The 25,059-nt window shown below is 45.2% G+C and overlaps 1 protein-coding gene across 1 annotated transcript in view; it reads right to left on the minus strand.

Moving 5' to 3' along the window:
- IRAG2 (inositol 1,4,5-triphosphate receptor associated 2) overlaps positions 1–25,059 on the minus strand; it is a 74,405-nt gene that overhangs the window by 11,150 nt on the left and 38,196 nt on the right. Inside the window, exons 18-31 of the mRNA XM_063134517.1 lie at positions 20,872–20,933; positions 17,836–17,907; positions 16,211–16,316; positions 15,304–15,445; positions 14,213–14,291; positions 12,574–12,611; positions 12,419–12,483; positions 11,704–11,826; positions 10,907–10,970; positions 9,164–9,191; positions 6,703–6,843; positions 5,808–5,939; positions 2,620–2,767; positions 740–777 (exon numbers count right to left, since the gene is read on the minus strand). Of these exons, the coding sequence (XP_062990587.1) occupies positions 740–777; positions 2,620–2,767; positions 5,808–5,939; positions 6,703–6,843; positions 9,164–9,191; positions 10,907–10,970; positions 11,704–11,826; positions 12,419–12,483; positions 12,574–12,611; positions 14,213–14,291; positions 15,304–15,445; positions 16,211–16,316; positions 17,836–17,907; positions 20,872–20,933 (1,238 nt within the window). The remainder of the gene's footprint in view (positions 1–739; positions 778–2,619; positions 2,768–5,807; positions 5,940–6,702; positions 6,844–9,163; positions 9,192–10,906; positions 10,971–11,703; positions 11,827–12,418; positions 12,484–12,573; positions 12,612–14,212; positions 14,292–15,303; positions 15,446–16,210; positions 16,317–17,835; positions 17,908–20,871; positions 20,934–25,059) is intronic.

The raw sequence follows: 25,059 nt of genomic DNA on the forward strand, positions 1-25,059 counted from the left end.
ATGGGAGCTGTCTTTTCCGGATTCCACCAATCATTCGTGCAATTTGCAAGTTTCTCTTGAACCATGAGGACTAGAAAAAATGAAATCACCACAGGAACCGACATTCTGTTCCAGACCAGCACGTTGTACGCTTCCTCGTACGCTCATCGGAAACCCACAACCTACATTTTGGCTCTCGAACACAGGACCGGAGCTCCTAACATGCTATTCTGTATATCCTATTTGCGTACCACTTCATATGCACCAAGCTCTATTTATTTCGCTTCAATCAGGGTTTTGTGGGGGGTGGGGGGCATGGCGGCAAAGGGGGGAAAACGCAAGGCCCTGATGCCCACCCACCCCATCTTTGATCACCACAGATTCTGATCAACCTTCTGAGATTTAAAGAGTCATTGCCTCCAATTTCAAAACTACCTTTAGACACCGCTTTGGGAGTTCACATAGGGCGGTTGAAGAATACACAGAGGGCCTTGTTCAAAACCACATAAGAACTGGACTTCCCTTAAAGAAACGATGCCAGTTATCAGTCACATCAGCAAAGTTTTAGTATCTGGATTGTTTTGCGGTTTGCAGCATTGCAAGGGAGGAGGGGGAGCAGAGGGGAGGGGAAGGAAGTTCAGGGAGATACAACACAATCTAAGTGCAAGTTCACAATGCCACACAGCACACAAAAGGGCACACCAAAGGCCAAAGTATGCAGAAGGCGAAAATCCTACAGAAGCAACAGCTGCACTTGTACCTTCAGAGAACCAGACAGCTTTTTAATTGAAGACTCATCTGGAAGAGCAACAGAAGGGGGAAAATATGAATCAGTGGCACAGCGTTGGAATCAACAGGCTCAGACTCCAGCATTTCTGTCCCTGCCATGCCTGTGAGAAGGGCGCAACGAGGCCAGATGTCGGGATACCTATGAAATACCAGCATGTACTGTCTGCTCTGCATTTGGTGGTGGTGAAACTTAGGGAAGGTGTCCTGGGTGGGCCCACCTCCTTGCTACCATCACGGCTGACCATTTGCTCGCCTGCTTCCTCTGGTGGCCACTGCCCAGAAGGAGACAGCAAGTGAAATGCAACAGGTGGCTTCTTCTCTTTGTTCCTGTTGCTCCTTGCATACTTAAGGCAGGGAAGGTGAACAGGCTGCAACAGTGAGAAGGAGGCTGTCCAGAGAACTTTGCAAGTCAAGAAAGGGCCTTGGCCAGCGCCCGGCAATGCTGACTTCAGACACCAGCCCTGCCGTTAAAGTTTTAACAGTTTGCGACTATAGCCTGACCTATCGTCTGCGACTATAGTCTCTCACTTGCCCACCTTTGAGGGCAGTTCAGTGAACAAGTACACGAGAGAGGGCCTTTTCTGCAGTGGCCCCACACCTCTGGAATGGGTTGCCATCGGGGGTCCATCAGGCCCCAACATTGCAGGCTTTGAGGAAGGTTCTCAAAACCCACTTGCTTATTCTGGCCTTCCCCTGTTTATGTGTGTGTGTGTTTTACTGTTGCATTTTAGAGGGTTGTTTTCATGACACGGGTCGATTTTATTGTTGCAAGTCGTCTTGTGGGGGAGGGCTCCAGCCCTGAAAGGTGGCCCGTAAATAGTTTAAATAAACGAAGAATTCTTCATTCACCTGTGTCCTGCTTGTGAGCTGGTTGACCATTGTGTGAAGAGAGTGCTAGACTGGATGGACCCTTGGTCTGATCCAGCAGGGCTCTTCTGATGTTCTTACTAACAGCCATTATTCCCCAGTGTCAGTTATCATCCAGGGACCCCCCCCCCCCTTGAACAGAAAGCCATGCACCGCACACATGGCAGAAGCAAACAGCGGGCTCGTCTACATGGGCGATTTACCCTGGGGTAGCTTTGGAGTGGCGGCAGGTGATCTACATGACCCAGCCGCCACTCCGAAGGGACCCAGGGGCAAAGCCCCAAAGCTCCGCGCTAAAGAAGTTGGGAATTTACCCCGACTTTTTTAGCTCAGACTCAGGCTCCATGGCAATGCGGAGCCTTTTAAAGAAAAATAATAATAAAGGGGGAAGGGGGCGGACAGGGACCTCCGGGCTCTACACTAATACATTTCAAAGAAACGGGGGATTAATGGGGCAGCAGGGAGTCAGCCACCGCTGCCGGGACGAGCCCCGTGGAGGGGGGAGGAACAGGGCAGCCGGCTCTCCCCCTTCTGAGCTCACTCTGGCTGCCCTGTTCCTCCTCCCCCATTTTTTTAATTTTTAATCTTTAAATGCGAACCTAAAAATTAAAAAATGGGATGGGGAGAGGAACGGAGCAGCCAGAGCGAGCTCAGAGGGAGGAGAGCTGACTGTCCTGTTCCTCCCCTCTCTTTGGTTCTGTCAGCGGAGGCAGTGGCAGCTCCGAATTGGCTCTCTTTCCCATGCAGATGCTGGGAAGGGGCGCCAATTCGGGAGCCGGGAGCCTCAGGGCGCAGTCCCGAAGCCGTCAAGACGGCGGCAGGTATGCATATCACTAACACACAAACACCCCGCCACCCTGATTTAAGTCCCACCAAGATGTCCAACTTCCGACGGATCTTAGGCCGCCATCCCTACGCTGTTGGAAAGCAAGGAAGCAGTGGTTGTCGCAACTACTGGGGTTCTGTCAGTATCTCGGCGGTTACCTCGGTCGCCAAGAGAACTGAAGGACTTTTCGTTCTGGAGCAGCGCCTCCTTCAGCTCCTCTAGCTCTGCGTGCTCCCTCGCGTACGTACGTTTCAGGTTTTCCACGTGCTGAATCATCACCTCTACGGCTTTACTGACCCGGCTCTCCTAAGAAAGAAAAGTCAGGGGTGGGCCAAGACCAGGCGGCGAATCTGACAGTTACGTCACCGACAGTGAGGATTGGAGGGAGAGAGGGGCCAGGGGCGCCATAGGTTTCGCCACATCCATCTCTTGTGGATGGTGAAGAAGGATTCAAAAGAGCAGTGCCAAAGCCACTCTGAGCGCGCTCTTATTTATTTTTAAAATCCAAGAAAGCTGGGAATTTGGAGAAGGGACCGTCCGTACCACCTGAACTGACTAAATCATACAGCATCTACAATTATCCTAAAGGGTTGGGAAAGAAAAGAGAGCACATACCGCCTTCTCCAGCAATCACCGGGGTTCTACAATATAGTCAACACATGCAACAAGAAACAATGACAGATTCTATGGCGGCAGAGTAGATACCATGACGTTGTACACCATGGGGAAAATGGCGTTTAAAAAGTTACCCATCTGCAAAGTCTCTCTGAAAAGAAAAACCGTGCATATCAGAGGTTCTGTTTAGCCTCCTCTCTGTTGCGTTAGCTTTCTATTTTCAGGGAGATGGAGAGAGAAGGGAAATTTTACATAGAGAGGCATGGGTGCTGTTATGGGCAGCACAGCAGAGAATGTGCCCTGAACCTTTTGAGTTGCCCCAGTGACATCATTTGTCTGTAATACAATCCTGACTTTTGCCTCTGAGCTCAGTAGATTTACACGGCCTGGGAGGCCTTAAGGCTCACTCCCTTAGCAGACCAGTAGTGGGTGTAGCATAAAGACAGCAGCCCTCTACGCTAAAGGAGACACTGATACCTTGCCATCCTGTCTGCTCTTTGTTCTTCTCTCTCCCTTTCTACTCTTATATGCCCATTGCTGGTAGCTTGCCTGCAATGAACAGTTGATGAATGAGCAGGAAGGACTCCTTGTAAAATACCAGTACTGATATTTCACACAGCATCCGGTTTTACTGCCCCGAACTGGAACTTTTGGCATCTGCAGAAGTTTATTGGCTACAATACAACAAAGGATTTAATTAATTAGCCTCTACAAACTCCTTTCTCACACTCCACTTTTAACTTCTTCTGTCTAGGGCAGCCTTCCCCAACCTGGGATGCTCTAGCTGCATCAGACTACAACTTCCAGAATTTCCCAGGCTGGTAGTCCAGCACATCTGGAAGGCAGAGTCACATGCATCTTCTCTGCATCCCCAAATGTAACTTCTGGAAACCCCGAGAAAGGACACCAAATCCGCACAATTTCAGTTCACGCTGTAGTTTAAGATGACATCGACAACTCCTTCAAAATCAAAATACAGAGATGACTATTTCAACATCATGGCCACACACCAAGTAATTAGGGCTGTCCGTGGTAGACAGAGAAAGATTGAACCAACCACCTGGACCCAGAAACACTGGCTTAAGGAGAGAAAGAGAATGGATGACTATCAGGGTAAGCAACGTTAAAAGCAATGAACGAGACTTCAGAGCGAAAGGATGGTCTCGTCCTTCACTCTCGCAAGTTCCCACGCGATTGTATGAAGCGGCATGATGAAAGATAAACATCTAGATAACAGTTTTAACAGAGAGGTTGTACACTAAATCTTCTGCAGATTTGCAGTGTGAACAGAGTGCTGTACTAGATGGACCCTCGGTCTGATCCAGCATGGCACTTCTTCTGTTCTTATGATTTATCAGAAACTTGCAAGCTCCTACTCATGATGGCACCCAATATTAGTCAGTATGCCTCTGCATACCAGTCACTGGGGAGCAGAAATGGGAGGATAATGGACTCAAGTTAAAGGAAACCAGATTCCAGCTGGACATCAGGAAAAACTTCCTGACTGTTAGAGCAGTGCGACGGTGGAACCAGTTACCTAGGGAGGTTGTGGGCTCTCCCACACTAGAGGCCTTCAAGAGGCAGCTGGACAAGCATCTGTCAGGGATGCTTTAGGGTGGATTCCTGCATTGAGCAGGGGGTTGGACTCGATGGCCTTGTAGGCCCCTTCCAACTCTGCTATTCTATGATTCTATGAGGGTTGTACTGCACTCATGGCCTGCTGCTGGGATTTCTGTAGGTAGGTGATTAGCCATGGTTGGAACAAAACACTGGATTAGGTAGGCCTTTGGTCTGATCCAGCAGGGCTCTTCTTATGTTCTTATTCAACTACTCATTTTGAATCAACCTGAAGTCAGAAACACAAGATCCTTCCTGGCATGGAACCCTTACGTAGGGTTCCCTTCCGGTTCCTCTCCTTGGTTTCCATTTCCATTTGACTCACCATAGAATCATAGAACAGTAGAGTTAGAAGGAGCCTATAAGGCCATCGAGTCCAACCCCCTGCTCAATGCAGGAATCCATTGTAAAGCATCCCTGGCAGATGGCTGTCCAGCTGCCTCTTGTAGGCCTCTAGTGTGGGAGAGCCCATGACCTCCCTAGGTAACTGGTTCCATTGTCGTACTGCTCTAACAGTCAGGACGTTTTTCCTGATGTCCAGCCAGAATCTGGCTTCCTGTAACTTGAGCCCGTCATTCCGTGTCCTGCACTCTGGGAGGATCGAGAAGAGCTCCTGGCCCTCCTCTGTGTAACAACCTTCAAGTACTTGAAGAGTGCTATCATGCCTTCCCTAAGTCTTCCCTCCTCAAGGCTAAACATGCCCAGTTCTTTCAGTGTCTCCTCATAGGGCTTTGTTTCCAGACCCCTGATCATCCTCGTTGCCCTCCTCTGAACCCCCTCCAGCTTGTCGGCATCCTTCTTGTAGTGTGGCACCCAGAACTGTCTTGCCACCCCAAATCTCCAGTCTCCCAGCTCAATTTACAGAACAGAGTTTTACAGGACAGAGCCAATTCCCCCACCCCTAAATGGACCTCCTGCTTCTTTTACAACTCCTCCAATTTTCAGCATTCCAGAACTGACCCTTCCTTATGAGAAGTTCAGAACTCCGTGGACTAGTAGAACCATCACATCAAGGCAGACAACAATTAGGGAATAGCCCATTTTTAGCGATGCCTTTCAGCTTGCATATTTAAAAGAAGCCACCTTTGATGTCTTCTGGAATGAGGCAACTTACTTGGTGAATCGCTCCCAACATTTCTGCTTTGCTGGCAACCCTGGTAGCATGCTGGTTCAGGAGCTCCAAACTCTTCTGCAGCTTCTTAGCTATCTCTTGTACCTGGTTTTCTTCACTTAGAGAGGCCAGAGACTGGAAAAGAGGCCAGATGCCCCCACCACACACAAAAAAGAAGACCAAAAATAAAATAATAAAATGCAGTTATTACAAATAAAGGTGAAATACAAGGTACTTAGGATCAAATGGGGTGCAATGAATGGTACAATTATTATTTATTAGTATTTAATATATTTATTAGCAACTTCTTAAGACTGTCTTCGAAAAGGCAGCGTATGATATAAAACAGTAAAATTCAATGTCAACTAATTATAAAACCACCTTAAATTTGGACAAATTTTAAAATAAGCCAGTTAAAATAAAATAGAATAAAGTAAAATATGATGAAACAGAATACTATTCAAATACTTAGCAACAGCAAACTTAATAAAACCTTATCAATAGAAAAACAGAAAGCAGTTATGCTTTTAAAGCCCTCTTAAAACTAACCACAGAGGGAGCATGTCTCTTGGGAGGGAATTCCATATGGTAGGGGCTACCACTGAGGAGACCCCCCTCTGTAGTGCCTGCTAGCTTTACCGAGGTTAGCGGCAGGCTTGGCTTCGCTTTCGGAGGTGCCTCGCAAAGCAGAGGGAGGAAGAGATTCTTTCGTGTCTCTTCCTCGTTTCTTTTACAGGCAAGTTAGACTATCGTTTTCAGGGTGCCCTGGGGTCGCATAAATGCGCTCTGGGGACGACGTGTGGAAGAACCCCTGTATCTGTCTTCACCCTTCGAAGACAAGGCCAAGAAAACAGTGACCAATGAGGGAACATGACACAACCCATCCTCTCCTTCTTACGTCAAGTAGTTTCAAGGCGCTGGCAATCTCCTTCCTCAGGTTTCCTTCAGCCAGATCCCGGGACCTCTCTTCCAGCCTCACTCTCTTCTCCAAAGTAAAGAGGTCACATTTGAACCCCAGAGACAGCCGAAGAAATTCTGCCTGGTGAAGGGGAAGAGATGCATATGTCCCCTAAGCAAGCTACCAGTGAACCAGATTTCTCTTGATCAAAAGCCATTTGCCATTAATTAGGGTGACCATATGAAAAGGAGGACAGGGGTCTTGCATCTTTAACAGTTGCCTAGAAAAGGGAATTTCAGCAGGGGTCCTTTGTACGCATGCAGCACCTGGTGAAATTCCCTCTTCATCACAACAGTTAAAGCTGCAGCAGCTATACTAGAGTGACCAGATTTAAAAGAGGGCAAGGCACCTGCAGCTTTAACTGGTGTGATGAAGAGGGAATTTCACCAGGTTCTCCATATATACAAATGACACCTGCTGAAATTCCCTTGTTAAAGATACAGGAGCCCTGTCCTCCTTTTCATTGGATGGTATAGAAATGAAAATCCTCATCATCCTCATCCTCATCCTCTTCATCATCCTCATCCTCATCCTCTGAATGCTGGTTGCTGGAAGGCGATCAGGGTTGAACTGTTGCCTTATATTCTGTCTGAGCTTCCAGCTGTTAAACAACTGTTAAAGATACAGGAGCCCTGTCCTGCTTTTCATATGGTCACCCTACATTAATGGCTTCTACCAAGGCTACAGCCACTCCCCGCAGAGAGAAACAAAGCAAATCAGGGCTTCCCTTAAAAATGTACCTCCTTTATTAAAATGCAATAGTGATTCAGGCCTCAGCTAGACCTATGGGTCTAGTACAATAGAGGGGTGAGGATCTCGTGATATTTTTATCGTGAGATCTCCCCCTCTGTTCACACGTGGCGCGTGACGAGCTCGGTGGAACAGGACGTCGTGCCTGCCCATGTTTTTTGTTTTATTAAAGGAGACGAGCGCACGAGGACTCGTGTGCAAAAGCTGAGGGTTTTTAAAACAATTTTTCCACTCCTGAGGAGCTCTGCGCCCCATGCGTGGTTCCTGGCTCCTCTCGAGTAACCGTGAGGAGCCAGGACAAACCGTGATGCCTGCCCACATGTTCCGTGGTCTCAGGATCATCCCAAGACTGTGGAAAAAGTGGGCTGAAATGGTGGGGTGATATTTCGGAGAAAGGGAGGGATTATCCCTCCCTGCTCCTGGGATCCCCTGTGCTTTATGTGGACTCACAGGGACAATCCTGTGGATCACCCCGGGATATCGCCCTGTCTAGCTATGGCCTCCGTCTGGAGTGGGGACGACAACTTTGTATCCTTGAGTTATGGTAGACGTCAAAAACATTCAAATGCTAATTTATAAAAAGCAACTTTCTGGATCCTGGCCAGGTGAAGAGAGTATCAGTACGACTACCACCACCATCACCACCACGCATGCCCAAAGAGAGAGAGAAACTCTCACCACAAAGGCAACAGTGATCAAAACGATTCTTGAGATATGTTTACAGTTCTTAGACACCCCTTAAATCCATTATGTTTTTATATATGGGATTTATAATCCCCTTCTCAAAGTGGGGAGGACCACAATCCAAAAGTATGATTTATTTATTTAGTGCATTTCTAACCCACCCAATAACTAATGTTCCCTAGACGTATTACAATCAGTGAGAAAACTAAAATGCCATTTTAAAACATAGTTGAAAATATAAAATCATTTAAAAAGAATAAAATACAATATGATGCAAAACAATAAACATCACAGGAATTGATAAAACAGCCAAAATAAACTAGAACTAGGTCTATCAAATGACCGGGAGAAAAGTATAATGCAAAAATTATGGAGTCATGACAGAGAAGAAGATTAAATTGTAGCCTAGGCTGAGATCCGATGATATTAGCCACTGGAAAACCATGTGAATAAATGAGGTTTTGATGCGCATTTGAAATAGCTAAAATCCTGAATCTGGCAAAGGTTCATCCAGTAGCTGGTTCTGCAACTGAAAAAGTTCTAGCATGAATGCCTGCTCAGCAATGCCACCAACTTAACAGACGGTGAGATCAGCCAAAGATTCTCCACATCAGACCGTAGAGCGATAAACACATACACGGGAATTTGCATACAGATAAGGAGAATTTGCGTATGGGTAAGGAGAATGATAAGCACACCATTTTTTTTTTCATTTCACTGTTCAACATTAATAGGGTTAAGTCTTGCTCCCCTTTTCCTGAGCGGATGGAAAGTTTAGCACAGCCTCTACAAGCATAGTTTTCCTCCAGAAAGAATGCACTAGTTAGGCTTACAACAGCTTTGCAAGGATCTTTTCTTACGAACATACAGGCTAAAGAACAGAGATGTGTGTGGGCACATCAAGAAAGATGATAGCATTGGGTGTGGGTGGAGAAGACAGCATAATAATGAATACTCTACAGCTTACCTCCACTTCCTTCTCACTGGGAGACACACTGAAATCAGAAGCAAAGAAGCAAACATCAGCACACTGTTGTCAAGGGTAAAAAAAATCCACTTTGGTTGTAAGGCAACTCTGTTTTATTGAGCATAATACAGCTGTGTGGAGAGAGTCCTAGAGACAACGAACTTTTCCCCTGCCAGTGTGAAAAGCAGGTATATTTATACACAGTGGCATCTTAACCAATTAGCAGTTGGCAAAATTCTATAGCTGTGTGGCAGCTAGCATGCCATGTCACATTTGTTCAACTGGAAAGGCTTTGGCCTGCAGCACAATGGGTGACTGCATGTGATGTCTGCTATGGATTATTCAGAAGAGGCTACCATGCTGTGTTCAAAATCTACTTTGCCTTCTGAAATGGGGAGGTAAGGAAGAGGAGAAGGGCCATGGCTCAGTGGTAGAGAACCTGCTAGTTGCATACACAAGGTCCCAGGGTCGAACCCTGGTATCTCCAGGTAGGGCTAGGAAAGAATCCTGCCTGAAACACTGGAGAGCAACTACCAGTCAGTGTTGACAGTACTGGACATGATGGACCAACGTTCTTGCTCAGGATAAGGCAGTTTCCTAAGTTCCTATGAAACAAGAATGATGAGGAGGGAGGGGGGATTAGCCTAGTGCTGGTGGAACCACTTCTTCCTATTTAACCAGAGGAGTGGCAGTGATGGGAGCTCCAGTCCAAAATATCTTGGGGGTACCAAATTGGGAAAGGGAATAATAATAATAATAATAATAATAATAATAATAATAATAATAATTACCCGCCTCTCCATTTGGATCGAGGCAGGAAACAACAATAAGTATAAATTACATAAAACTGAATTAAAAACATAGTATACATTATTAAAACATCCTAAAAACATCCTAAAATTCCACAGGATAGGTCTGCCGGAAGAGGTTAGTCCTTATAGCTTTCTTAAATGCTAAAAGACTGTCAAGTTGATGAATTGGCAGGCCGTTCCACAGTCTGGGAGCAGCAGAAGAGAAGGTCCTCTGGGTAACGGATGTCAGCCTAATTTTGGCAAACTGAAGTAGATTCTTCCCAGAGGACCTGAGTGTGCGGGGCGGATTGTATGGGAGAAGGTGATCCCGCAGGTAGCCTGGACCCAAACCATGCAGGGGTTTAAAGGTAATTACCAGCACTTTATACTTCGCCTGGAAACTAACTGGCAGCCAGTGAAGAGATTTTAATAGAGGATGTAGACTGGAACATCCTTCATTTGATGGGAGGTGGGATTGGTGGGAGATTCAGGACAGATAAAAGCGAGGACTTCTTCACACAGCAAATGGTTAAACTAGGGAATTCACTACCTGAAGATGTAGTGACTGCCACCAATTTGGACTGCTTTAAAAGGGGATTGGATAAATTCTTGGAGGAGAACGCTATCAATGGATACTAGTCCTGCTGGCTATATGCTACCTCCAGTATGTACAGCAGTTGCCGGGCAAAAGGGTGCTGTTGCACACATGTGCTGTTTGTGTATTTCCCATGGGCAGCTGGTTGTGTGACCAGAATGCTGGATAGATGGACTGTTGATCTGATCCAACATGGCACTTTTTTTGTTCTTAAGTAGAAAGATGCTCTGTCCTTGTTCAAAAGCCCTTTCCAGTGAAGATTCCAGACAAAATGGAGGCCCAAGACACAAGGTGAAAACGTGGTGACAATCTGGGAGCTCTGTGGTAACAATGACATCCATAGAAATCAGTCCTCACCTGCTTTTCTGCCTGTTTCTACACACTGCAATGCTAGACAGATCCTCAGTCGAAGAAAAATCTCCTGCTGAAATTTAGCAAAGAGTCAGAAGAGGCAACTTTTAATTAGAACCACTTCAATGCCTCAGGTCTATAGCACGAGGCTTCGACACACAAGACAAATGACTTATAAGGCATGGTAGATTAAGAATTTGGGCATGTGACAATGGTCTACCTTGCCCAAATTAAAGATAATGGTTCAGGTTGAGTGGGGCAAGTGGCTGCTGTCCTGGAAGTAGCTAGGGCTGAAGGAACTTAATAAAAAGGTACATTAAAAAATGTGAGGGAGCCAGGATTTTATTTATTTATTTATTTATTTATTGCATTTATATACCGCCCCACAGCCAAAGCTCTCTGGGCGGTTTACAAAAGTTAAAAACAGTGAGCATTAAAAAGCATACAAAATTTAAAATGTATGTTTTCTCTTCCATGCAGACCCTCTGGAGTTTTTGAAAACATTCCCCATATTCCAAACATTGATGTGGTTTCCCCCCTGTGTGGACTCGCTAGTACATTTGCAGGTGTCCTTTCTGGGGAAAATATTTGCCACAGTCAAAGTATTTACGTGGTTTCTCCCCTGTGTGGAGAAACCATATAAATACGGATCGCTGCCTCTTCTGGTTTAATAGTTTGTTGCTGAGTAAGCATTCCAATGGCTTTTCGCCTCCTGCCTTGGCTATCTCACAGGCCATGAAGAGATCACTCCCAAAAGGACACTGATTACAGCTCACGCATCTGAAAAGCAGCAGCTACAATACCAGCCATGTTGCATAAAGTCTCCTCTTTAGCTTCCTCGTCCACAGCAGCAGCTTCTTCAACTGAGACTGAAGTAGCCTCACAAACCTTCACTTCCATGGTATGCAGTAGTGTAGAATCCATATCTATAAATGGGATGAGGAGAGAGAGAGAGAGAGAGAGAAAACGAATGCACAAAGAGTTTCATCACACCAGTGTTATACTGTGCAATCACTGCGAATTGCATGCAAAGGACTCTGAAGTTTTCCAGTTTATAATCTCTTTTGACTGTGAAGTACTCCCATGCATCCTGCTTTAATTGTGCTTCTTAGCCAAAAGAATCACCCTATTTTACTACCTCTTTAGGAGCGAATCATTTGTTGTTCTCTGAGCGGCCACTGGGGGCGCAGAAGGATGATTTGATATGTTTAAAGTACAAATTAAACAAATGCTTACATCTGCGTACATTTTAAAGATAAAGACATCAAAATTGGCACAGTAATAGATATTAAGGAGAGCTTTAAGCATACCAAATTTGAATTGGATTGGGTCATCCGTTGATTTTTTATGATTTTTTTTTACATTCCCCCCCTTAAACCCTCTTCCTGATATGCAAAGGATCTTTGGAGCACTGCCACCCGGGGTGTGATTTAGCTAGCAACAACAACAGCTTTATGCTGTAGGGGATAATTCAAGGGAAACAGGTACCTGGGATGAAGCCTTCTGTTTGCAGCTTACCATGAGATCCTTTAGTGCATTCTGAAGCAGGGGAAGAGACCTTCTGGGATGGAATTTGGTCACTGCTAAAAGAACAAAGACCCATTTGAGGGTATGATCCAACACCAGAAAAGGGAGATGGGTTATCAAATGCACGCACACATACATGTTCCTACCTGGGTAGGACGTCTGTCAATGGCCCAGCATCATCCTGCTTGCAAAGAGATAAAAACTTTTAGCCTTTATATTCAAACACAAAAAGGTGTGCAAGTTTACAGCTGAAAGTTCAAGTCACACGGACTCTCCCAATGATCAACGCTCTACCTAGGTCAATCCTAGAAGCATTTGAAGTCAGCATTAGGGCTGCTTATGCATTTGGGAGATGCAGGACGAGATGCCATTTCGACATGCAAATCTACAGTGGCTAAACTCTCTACATTTGCATTCGCTTTGCTTTGGAGGGAACTATGTTGTTTTGTTCGGGCCATTTTAGCAGCAGCTGTTTCCTACAGCACCAAGGAAAGGTTATAAAAATAACCACAGGTCTCTAGAGGAGGCCACCCAGTTATTTCAAGAAGCAGCAAGAGCTCCAGGAAAGAAAAGCCCTTTGAAACAAAAAAGGACCCAGTTAGCTTTCCCTTTCCTACTTCACAGCTGTGTACAGCTTTTATTGTCAGAACCCAGGCCTTCCTTCTGCAGCTCCAAAGAAGATTCATCAAAATGAGAATGCTTGAAACAGGGGTGGGCTGCTTTGAGTAGTCCAAGGTCCACTTTCCAGCCCCCTGGCTCACCAAGGGGCCACAGTCCTGCTGCCGCACCACCTGCAGCAGCAAAATAATTGGTGGTTTGCTGCCAAAATCCAGCACCTTTGAGTCTCCGCAAAGGTTTGCCACCGATTTCAGCAGAAAACTGCAGATTATTTTGCCATTGCAGCTCTGAATTTCAGCAGTGCAGGGATAGCCACAGCGGTGATGGGGGCCGCTCTCAAGGTCATGGAAGGACACATGCAGCCCTCAAGTTACAAAGGTGCACATACCTGGTTTAAAGAGACATTTCTTTCCTACTACCACCCCTAGACTTTCCCATAATAATGATCGCCAGCATCAATCAAAAGTTTTTCTTTCCCAAAGGAAACCCAAATCAGCTAACAGAAAGAAAAAAAGACCAACCCATATATCAGTGTCAAAGTAACAGCCAATGTTTTTGATGTCAGTGGTCTTAAATTTCCAGAACCATCCTATGTTGTATCTTATTATTCCCATTCTTCACACGTTTTGGATTTATCTAGTGCATTAAGAGGGTTCAAAGCACTTCTCACGCACAGAAGATCTTGTAATCCTATAAGGCAGGTCAGCAATATGCAGAATCCAAAGCTTCGCAGATTCACTTACGCCCCGCCAATTCGGTTGTGCAACCAGCTCCCAAGCGCCAAATCTCCCTCGCGTAAGTGGTGGGTCCTGCTTGAGGGATAACATTGAAGGGACCCACTGCTTGTGGAAGGGAATCATTGGGGCAGAAAGGAATCAACAGGGGCGGAAGCACCCCATTGGATTCTGCTTGTGGTTTCCACATTACAGAGTAGGGGAAGTCAATGCTGAGAGGGGGAGGCTCACCTCAAGACCTCTTATTGGGTTTAGAATGCACCCACAGTGCTGCCCCATTGACCAAATTCGCAGGAGGTGTCTCTGCCACAGCTCAAGAGGAAGCAAAGCTCTCTCCGCCTGGCCAACAAGGTGTAGCTAACCCAAAGTGCCATCGCTCCAGGTAGTTTTCCTCCAGAGAGGCTGTGCTGTAAAACAGGTAAAGAGAACTAACCTTGGTAAAGTCTGCCTCCATCCTTGTGCCTGAAGCAACGTCTGCATCAGTCTGGTTACCCACAGAGCGGTTACTGCACCTGACGGCAGAAAGGTTTATTTGCATGTGGCAGCCAAAGCATTACATTTCACCATCCTTTCCCTTAAAGCAAGACAACGGGGGATATTTTTATCTACAGCATTTACATAGGTGAACAGTTCACCAGCTGCAACGCAGGAGGCAGCGTTAGGGAAATGGCTGCAGTCCGGAGCAGAAAACAGCCAGGCAGCCTTCCATTTTCGGATGCCATAACAAAGAAATGAGCCTACAAGGTCTTCAGAGACCAAATCCTGCACCTTGAAGATTCCTCCTGGAATGCAATTAAGAAGCTAGTGCAGACACTGTGGCATTGTTACAATGGGTCTGTTCAGAAGACACCTTAAACCATGGCTTTAAACATGTTGGTTAATCCATAAATTCAGGCCGTGTTCAGAAGACACCTTTAACCATGGTGAATAAGGCTTTTTGCTTTATTCACTGTAGTTAACGCCATGGTGTCTTCTGAACATGGCCTGGCTTTCTGGCTTAACCACCATGGATAAAGCCATGGTTTAAGGTGTCTTCTGAACATGGCCTGGCTTTCTGGCTTAACCACCATGGATAAAGCCATGGTTTAAGGTGTCTTCTGAACACGGCCTGGCTTTCTGGCTTAACCACCATGGATAAAGCCATGGTTTAAGGTGTTTTCTGAACATGGCCTGGCTTTCTGGCTTAACCACCATGGATAAAGCCATGGTTTAAGGTGTCTTCTGAAGGGGGGCAGTGAGTTCTAGCAAGCCAGCTACCATGTTTTGCACTGGCAAAAGCATCAAGAAAAGCCTTGAAGAAGTTGTAGGTTATTTCTTATTTGTTTGCAAAGAACTGCAGGAGGAGAAGAACTCTGAGGAGCAAATGGGAAAGTATTGGAAATGCAGTTCATCTCTGGAGGGCAGGGTGGGTGGGCAGAGGAGAGAGGGAACATGATTCGCATGTAGCCTCCATGCAGAAAAGAGACCATTATTTTCTCTTGCCCATGAAGCCAGTGCTTTAAAAATCTGGCCATTCATCTTAACCTGTGCTCCTCCAACATCATATCCAAGAGGGATCCATTCCTCAGATGTGGCTCCTCCAAAGTAGATGAAGTTCTAGTATTTCCAGGGGCCCTGGGCACGGACCTTCTCTGAATCAACTGGAGAGAGTCAAGGGCCAGCGCATCTGTCAAAAACACGGAAAGCAGCAAGCAGCAGTATTATGGCCGGAAGAAAATCTACAAGATGTAACCATGAGGTTCATTAGATGAGTGTTTCTGCGCACACTCCATATTGCCCACTTGCGGATGTGGTCATGTCCTTTAGACAACGATGTCCACTTCCTGCATGCCTCCCATTCTTCCCGCTTGTTTTTCTGTCACAAAATAGACTCCTTTTAATCTGACCTTTTTTTAAAAAAACGAAACGTGCCATGATCCCCTGCTGTGTGCAGGAAAAGTGGTGAAATTAAAATAACCCCTGAATGGACCACATGGTCTTTGTTTACTTCCTCTTTCCCCTCCGGGCAGAAGAGGAAGTAATGAGGGACAAACGTGGGGGCAGAGAAGTGACGGTAAAGGAACACGATTTCCCCCCATGTGACGATGCTCAGTGTTTCCTAGAATCCCACAGAACAAGGCCGTTGAGCAGAACAGGTAGTTTTTAGTATGGATGTACAAAAAAGCAACATTTGAGATAGGTAGGATTCTATAAACATTGTCTCACTGCCCGTCTCGTGCTCAATTCCCATTTGTAATTGCTGCTCGCTGCTCACTTTGCACAAATGGGGAGCTTGCGCAAATCGAGCTACAATTGAACGGGAGATTCGTGCAAATCTCTCAAAATTTGTGCAAATCTCTTTCATAGGCTAACTGGGGACTGATTCAGCCTGCACCATCCCTGCTGCTGAACTGAACCATTTCAAAAGAGACATCATATACTTCAGTCTTACCTAGTAGTGAAGCATATTGTGAGATCCAGCATCTTAAGTTGGGTCCCCTAGATGAGCCAAGAGGACAGCTCTCTTGGACTCCAAATCGTTGATAGTAGCAAGTTTCCTAATCAGAGAAAAGGAACTGAATCATACAGTCTGTCCCCTTGGAACTTGGTGTAGTTATACACTTATAGACCTCTTGTCACCACTAACCAATCAAGTATAGGGCTACAGAACTGATTTTCAGAACTGTGTGCCATCTTCACCTATATTTAAATAATAGGGCATTAATTCAAAAGCATCACTAGTCTTAGAATGGGGTGTTGTGATGTTCCCATTTCTCTCAAGGGAATGGGAAAGTTCTGTAAGGAAGGAGCAGGGATGAAGCATCTCCCCTAAGAGAAAAGGTTAAACCATTTGGGGCTACTTAGTTTAGGAAAGAGGTAAGCAAAGGGAGTCATAGAGGTTTATAATATCATGTGTGGTGTGGAGAAAGTGGAGAGGGGGACTTTTTCATAACCAGATGTGTAGTAGAGGAGGAATAGAGGGGAGACCTTGTCCTAGACTTTTTTCAGAACAGGAGCAGGGATGTCATATGCCGAAAAAACAGCCTAACTGATGGACTCTCCTTGATCTGGCAAGTGAATGAGGGGATAATGAGGCTTTCAAGATTTACTATAGTTGGTGACAAATTTGCATAGAGGAAGTGAGAGGAAAATAAGCACAGTGAGGCTGGATACCTTCACTGGTTTCATTGTTTCACAGGTTCTTATTTCATGCTAGCAGTTTCAAAGCGAACACTTTTTTGTTTTTGCAAGTGCTGTTTACATTCTTAAACTAAAACCTAACAGTTGAATTTTGGATGTGTGTAGATATTTTGAGTAATTTGTGAAAATTGCAGCTGTAATTTGTGCAAATTACAGATATTGTGGCTGAAATTTGCGCAAATAACCCAAATTACAACTGCAATTTCTGCAAATTGCTATTTTAGCAATTTAAAAAAAACAACTGAAAAAGTTCCCAGATTTTGGGAAGAAACCTACAGCTCAGCTTACAAATGTAAGCCAAGACGGGGTGTGCTACGAAAATCCAATGAGCCCCCAAATGCCCAGATTTCCCCAAAACAGACATGTCTAGTTAAAGCTTAATGTGTTTTACAAGTTCTACCTCTGCAGTCAGAAGCATCACTGGGTTCAATGGAGTTTACTCCCATTGAACTATGCATGGGATTGCCGTCATAACCCAAAATTGTAAGATTTTATCCAATGGTCATGCTGGGAGTGGTGGAAAGCACCAGGTTAGGGAATGCTGATATAGCAGTACATTGTTGGGTAGAACCTTTGCTTTAATGCCAGTTCTGGTTAACTGCAGAAGATCAACACCTCAACAGTACTAAAGGGCCCTAGGGTGGAAGCAACCTTCAACTGTCCATCAATGAGCCAAATGCTTACAGCCCAAACAGCTTTCTACATAAATGTTCAGTAATTTACCATCTCACCCAAGGGACGTCGTGACGGCAAGTGCAACTAATGCAATTCAAATAAGAGGAAGTTGCTTGTTCCGGTTCCATTTCTCCTACAACATACATTTTCTTGGGTGAAAAAGAGTCCAAACTTGTCTGTGCTGACCTTCTCTGTACTTACCTTCTCTCCCGTTCTTATCTCTTCATTTCCATTTGAGCTGGACAAAGGCCTCCAGTCACAATCTACACAGCTCTGTTTTAAATTTAACTGCAAATTAGTAGTCTGGTCAATTGGTCCTAGCATTACAGGCAAAAACAAGTGGTATTTTGGAAGTGCTAAATGTAGAGATTGCCTTACCCTAAATGCCTCTGCCCAAACTTTGTGATCCTCAGCAGGACCACAACTGATAATGTCTTATGCTCCTGATGTTCACCTCAGGTGTAATAGTGAGACATTTAGGCTGCAATCCTATGCATATTTAGACAAGGGGGGAAATGCACTAGAAGTCCCAGCATTTTCTAGCCAGCCATGCTGGATGGGGAAAGCTGGGGATTGTAGGACATTTTCCTGTCTAAACATGCATAGGATTGCTGCCTTAGCATTGTAGCGCCTATGTTGTGGAACGTGCTCCCCACAGAAATTAGCCAGAGGTCCAATCCCAATGGGGAGGTAAGACTCAATGCCTACTGCGACACCACCACCTCACACCCAAGGCTTTGATGCGCACACCTCCCTCAGGCTAAGCACCACCACTTAAGTATCTGAGGAAGGGTAAAAAAAAAAGTATAACCTTTCCCTTATAGCAGAGGGAAAAGGTAAGGAGTTTTGGAAAAGGCTTTTCTGTGAATATAGCAGGCTGAAGGCTTAATGTAATGGGTTTATTTAAGAACCAATAGAGCAGGAGACACAACCAAACTGACACATGGTTTTATGGTAGCAAAATAAAGAAAATGTTTATTGTTGTTTACAGTTCTTAGTCCCTTAAAATTCTATTCAACTCCTGACTATTCTTAAGAATACTGGTAGAAACAAATCTAATAATAACAATCCTTAGTCCCTGTGATCTTATTTTCACTCACTCCTCACACAACTCCTGACAAGAAATCCCTCAGCTAAACACATCTACCCCCCAAACCCAACCGCCAACCGAACACCTCAGACCACTCTGCTCCCCCATATATAGACTCCTCCCCCTTTCCACAGCATCACAAGCCACACCCACTCAGTCCAACATTCTGCACTCTCTAGACATACTCACACAGACATACCTAAGGGAATAGAAATGTGGGTAACACCACACCTACCTTTTCATGCAGGCTTTCCTGTGACCCAGCCGGTATAGTTCCAGTTTTATTGTTGAACACTGATTATTTTTATTATATTGTTTTTATTATTATTATTACTTGTGTAAAGCCTGTGTCGCCATGGACGCTAGTAGTCCTGCTTCTCTCCCACTCTTTTGCCCCTCAGACCCCTCACCACAGAGGGGCTCATGAATAATGCAAATATAGCTCATGAACAGTGAATCCCCCCTCTGAAATTTGAATGCGGTGCAACCGCTCCCACTCCCTTGTGCACCCCAATTGGCTGCCTCTGTCTCTCTCCCCTCCCCACTTGCTGGTAGCAACAGCCTAGCTGTGCAGCAGCACTCAGAGCCCGCCTTCAATTCCACACTAATTGGCTGAGCAGGGCTGTCTGTCATCCCACTGGTGGAGGAGCTGCCCTGATTGTTTGGCACAGAGGAAATTAATTGCTGTTAAAGCTCGAGTTTTGAACTTTTTCAAACCTTCAAAATTTTCTGCACATAGACACTGCTCAAGTTTCAATTTAAAATAATAATGAGCAAAATCGGTCTGATAGATCTCAAGTAATAAGCTTTACCCTACTGTATTGTTATATGAGATGCTTAGTGCTTTGATCATTTCATTAGAAAGTAGTATATACATTTCATAAATAAATAAATGTTAAGTGCTACTGCATGGAACAAGGAGGAGAAAGACACCAATTCCCATATGGGAGAAGCAGTAGCTCATTGGTAGATCACATGGTTCCGGGTTCAATCCCTGGTAGGGATGGGTGAGAAATTTATTGAATTCACTTTTTTTTAATACAAGAATACACAATTCACACCTGCCAAGACTGAATACATAACAGAATGGATATTGCTAATGCAATCCATACATTTTTCAAGGCTTGCAGTGAGTTTTGGAGGAAAAAAATGCACACCCCAAAATGGATATATTTGAAGTGTGTGCACAAAGAATGCACACGTTTGAAAAATGCATACAAAACTGCTTTTCTCAATGGGAAAATTTGTAAATTTAATCTATAGATATAATGATCACATTTAGAAAAATGTGCACAAAAATACACCTGAGTTTCTATTCGGTGGAGGAAGGGAGAGGTTCCTAATGCAATTGAAACCCATGCTGGAATTACCTTGGCGGTAGAAAAATGAAAACCTCAATAAGATTCAGCTGATGGATTCGCCTATCCCTAATCCCTGACATCTCCAGGCTGGAATAGACCCCCTGTTAGACCCTGAAAGGAACCTCTCGTGCAAGCACTGAGTCATTACTGACTCTTGGAGGGATGCCAGCTTTCGCTGACGTTTTCTTGGCAGGCCTTATAGCGGGGTGGTTTGCCGTTGCCTTCCCCAGCCGTTATTACCTTTCCCCCAGCTAACTGGGCACTCATTTTACCGACCTCGGGAGGATGGAAGGCTGAGTCAACCCGAGCTGGCTGCCTGTAACCAGCTTCCGCTGGGATCGAACTCAGGCCGTGGGGAGAGTTTCAGCTGCAGAAACTGCTGCTTTACTGCTCTGCACCACACGAGGCTTACTAGACCCTGAAAATCCACTGTCAATCAATGTAGAGTATACAACACTGAGCTACGAGGCCCAGTGCCTTTCGTATAAGGCAAGTGTAATATATGTAAAATATATACCAATTAAATTATACCAATTTAAGCATCATGGCTTCCTTGAAGGAATCCTGGGAATTGTAGTTTGACAGTGCTCAGAATTCTCTAGGACATGCCTAGTCTAACTCCAGAAATATATTTCCCAATGTTCTTTGGGGAGAAGAAGGAAGGTTTGTTAAACCCGTTCAAATCTGCAGTGTAAATGCTGCTTGGTTATTCCGTATCTCCAGAGAGCCACTTAACATATTGGGGGAAAGACTAATTTTCTTTAACGATTAAAATGGATAACGTACCTGACAAAGAACTCCGCACAACAGCCCATTAAAATACTTCCCTCTGAGTGAGTCAAGAGCAGCTAAGAAACAAGACATTGACAGCATTGATCACAAGTTGTCCAAATTGCAGAAGAGTTTGTCTTCCTTAGTTAAAGTAAGGCCAGAGTCTATCCAACCCATGCAAAACTGGTAATCCCTACAAAACCTAAGATTGCTCTTCCACAAACAATTCCATCATCGTCAAGAGGCACAACTTGGGGGACAGGATTTGCTGCAGAAGTGACAAAAAAGCAAAAGCCCGTCCAGGAAGCATTGTCCTCTGTAGGTTTCATCTACCCTCACATTCCTGGTCAGGTAGGACCATGCATAGAAGAGGTCCAGGAAGCTGTATCAAATCCAACTGTTGATACACGACATGATGCCATTCAAGGTATGATCCCCAATTGGCTGGAGCTGGAAACCTTGCCAAAGCAACGACAGAACTGGGGAGCCATGGCAGGGATCAACTGCGGGGAGGGGGGGGGAAGGCCAACATTCCAGGTTTTGGAGGGCACTTGGGGAAAAGACCCTCAGTGGGGGGCCCTCCTTCAGTGAGTCTATGTTCTTACCAGCATTATTGCCAACTTCTGCTGCTCATTACTGCTACCACCTGCTTGTTTGCCTGGCAGAGAGCCAAGGAACAAACCGATATGGGTGTCTCTTGCTCCTCTTTCACCTGACCACTGTTGAACATTAGGAGGATGAACAAGCAGGTTGCAATGGTGAAGAGGAGATGCAAGTCCAGAGAACTCATCAGGAGGCTGCTGGTGTTGGGTGTCCAACCGTACTGACCTTTGACTCCGGCCGGCCCTGTCACTGGTAGTGTTTGGGAGAATTTCCTCCCCTACCAAAAGACTACTTTCATGTCAACACACTGGCTGCCTGTTAGCTACTGAGCAATGTATAAGGTTATGTTATTATCCTATAAAGCCCTAAGCAACTTGGGACCAGGATACCTAGCAGACCACCTTCCCTTATAGACACCAACTCAACATTTACGATCTTCACAGGTGGTTTTGCTGGTCATTCTGAAACGAACAGAATGTTGCCATGAAGAATCTTGATGGAGGGCCTTCTCTGTAGCGGCACCCACCATCTGGAAAAACCTCCCTCGTGCAGTTTGGGAGGTGGAAAATGTAAACGCCTTCTGAAAACACATCTTTTCACACTTGGTTTCCCAGGGCTGTAACTGCTACTGGGTTTATTTTGGTTTTATATAGGGTTTTTTTTAACTTTTAAATGCTTTTTTTTATTATTATTATGTTCTGATTTGCTGCATTTTATAGTTTAATTGTGAACTGCCCAGAGAATCTTGGCTATTGGGCTGTATAAAAATGAAATAAATAAATAAATAAATAAATAAATAAATAAATAAATAAATAAAACCCAAGAACAGGCAAGTTTGGACTTGAGACTGAGATTTGGAATAAGTGCCCAAAGAGATGGTGCTATTTTATTAACATTGTGCCAGGAAGGCCGCAGCAAACTGTCCTAGAGGTAGGAGGGAATGTTTTACAAAACACACACATTTGGACAATGTGAAACGAAAGCACAAAAAAATGTCGCCACCTCCCACAAAACTGCATTTGAGCCACTAGTTCCCCAAAGGTGTACGCCACGTGAATTCCTTGTATACTGTAAGAGAATAATTAAACCAACAAAGTTAGAGTCCCAAGTACCCATCCACAAGGAATCTGGCTGTTGCCCCTCTGCATGAATCAGTGTAATGAGACAACGCCAAAGCAATCTGATGGGCGCATGAAGGAGGGGCCGGTTATTGTCTGTCTTGTCTCTACACTGGGGCCAAATCTACACGTCGTACTGAAGGCGCTTGCGTGCGCCTCCAGTGCACCGTCAAAATGATGGTGTAGACTGTGAAAGAACAGATGGAGGAAGAGACGGAGGAGGAGGCAGCTGGGGAACTGGCCGCATCCTTGCCACCGCCGCCTCCCCGCCGGCCTCCTGCTGCCGGGCTAAGAGCCACCCAGGTCGGGGAGCTCGGCAGAAGCGGAAGCCAAGCTCTCCGACCCGGGTGGCTCTTACCCCGGCAGCAGGAGGCCGGCGGGGAGGAGGAGGAGGAGGCGGTGGCGCCGGCCTCCTGCTGCCGGGGTAAGAGCCACCCAGGTCGGAGAGCTCAGCGGAAGCGGAAGCCGAGCTCTCTGACCCGGGTGGCTCTTAGCCCGGCAGCAGGAGGCTGGTGGGGAGGCGGCGGCAAGGATGAGGCCGATTCACCAGCTGCCGCCTCCTCCGTCTCTTCCTCCGTCTGCTCTTTCGCAGTCTACACCATCGTTTTGACGGCGCACTGGAGGCGCACGCAAGCGCCTTCAGTACTACGTGTAGATTCCCTCTGGGGCATGATTAGATCTTTCAAGTCACTCCCAGTGCACTACCTGCTCCCAGGAGACAGCTGTCTAGTTCAGTGTTGGCTACTAGTTCTGGTGGTTAAATGCTACCTCTAGTAGTGGAGGAAGTACGCCTATACACACCAGTTGTTGGGGGATGTGAAGAAGCTACTGCATTCATAGTGGGGCTGCTCGCATAAAAAAACCATTAAGGTCCAGCAATTTGTGGTAAGAAGGTGCTACTTTGCTCACGTTTACTTTAGGCCTATAAAAGTCATTTAAGATAGAGACCCCCCCCCCAAAAAAAATCAATTAGAAATCAAAATGGTGGCCATCTTTCGAAATGGCGGACTCTATCTTAAAAATGGCATAGATAAGCAGTTGAGGTGTCTTTTATAATGTTTTGGTCAAAAAAAATTCAATGGTACTATTTTAAAGTAGGTATTTTAATAAATTTGCTCAACAAACTATTTTTGATTGCACTAATTAAAAAAGAATATTTTTATTTATTTATTTTATTCTTTAAAACAGTAGTTCTCAACCTTCCTAATGCCGCGACCCTTTAATACAGTTCCTCATGTTGTGGTGACCCCCAAACATAAAATTATTTTCGTTCTTCTCTACACAATCCATTGTCATGGGATGGTTTGCTAATAAAAATAATACATAACAATAGCTTTAATAATGCAAAAGATGATACATGACATAGTTCAGTCAATACAGTTTCCGAAGACCATCAGAAATATGTGTTTTCCAATGGTCTTAGGCAACCCCTGTGAAAGGGTCGTTCGTCCCCCAAAGGGGTCCCGACCCACAGGTTGAGAACCGCTGCTTTAAAAACTCTTCACTAATCAAACATTTTAGTCATCTACTGCTGTTTAAGATAGCTTAAATTTTTCAAAAGTAACAAGTCTTTTTATTGTTTATTCAGGTGAACTGATGTGATGGCTATGCGGAAGAAACTTAAACTCGCCTCCACAGAAGTAGTTCCTTCTGGGTTAGACTGGAATAAATGCTGTTTGTGCCAATTACAGAGTGACCTCATCTGTCCAGCTGAAAATCTTAACCCAAAATAACGGAGTGCTGGGTACAAGACACTATCAGAAAATCTAGTGAAACTGAAAGAACTTGGAAGATTACCAAATGTTGTAAAAATTGAATATTTTGACGAAGGAGTAGCACCTTCTTACCACAAATTGCTGGATACTTACAGATCCAACTATCGTGCCTTTCTTGTGGGTTTTCCACAGGCAGCTGGTTGGCCACTGAGGAAACCAAACCCTGGACTAGGAGGCCTTTGGGCTGATCCAACATGGCTGCCTCTTCTTAGGTTCTTAGCATTCCATTTCCCAGCTGCCTCTGGGGAGCCCCAAACAAGACATGAAAGGCAGTAGCCCTTCCCCACTTTTGATCCCCAGGAATTGGTCTTCAGAGGCTCCTGTTCCTAGGGGAAAGGGATAGCTTTATCCTCTGTGAAGTTGCTACCTGGAAATGGGTGAAGGGCAGCTACAATTTTAAATTCAGACAGTTCTGGGCTCCACAATTCAAGAAGGATGCAGACAAGCTGGAGCGTGTTCAGAGGAGGGCAACCAGGATGATCAGAGGTCTGGAAACAAAGCCCTATGAAGAGAGACTGAAAGAACTGGGCATGTTTAGCCTGGAGAAGAGAAGATTGAGGGGAGACATGATAGCACACTTCAAATACTTGAAAGGTTGTCACACAGAGGAGGGCCAGGATCTCTTCTCGATCCTCCCAGAGTGCAGGACACGGAATAACGGGCTCAAGTTAAAGGAAGCCAGATTCCGGCTGGACATCAGGAAAACC

The sequence above is a fragment of the Elgaria multicarinata genome, chromosome 9 (assembly GCF_023053635.1).
Source record: "Elgaria multicarinata webbii isolate HBS135686 ecotype San Diego chromosome 9, rElgMul1.1.pri, whole genome shotgun sequence".
Lineage (NCBI taxonomy): Eukaryota > Metazoa > Chordata > Lepidosauria > Squamata > Anguidae > Elgaria > Elgaria multicarinata.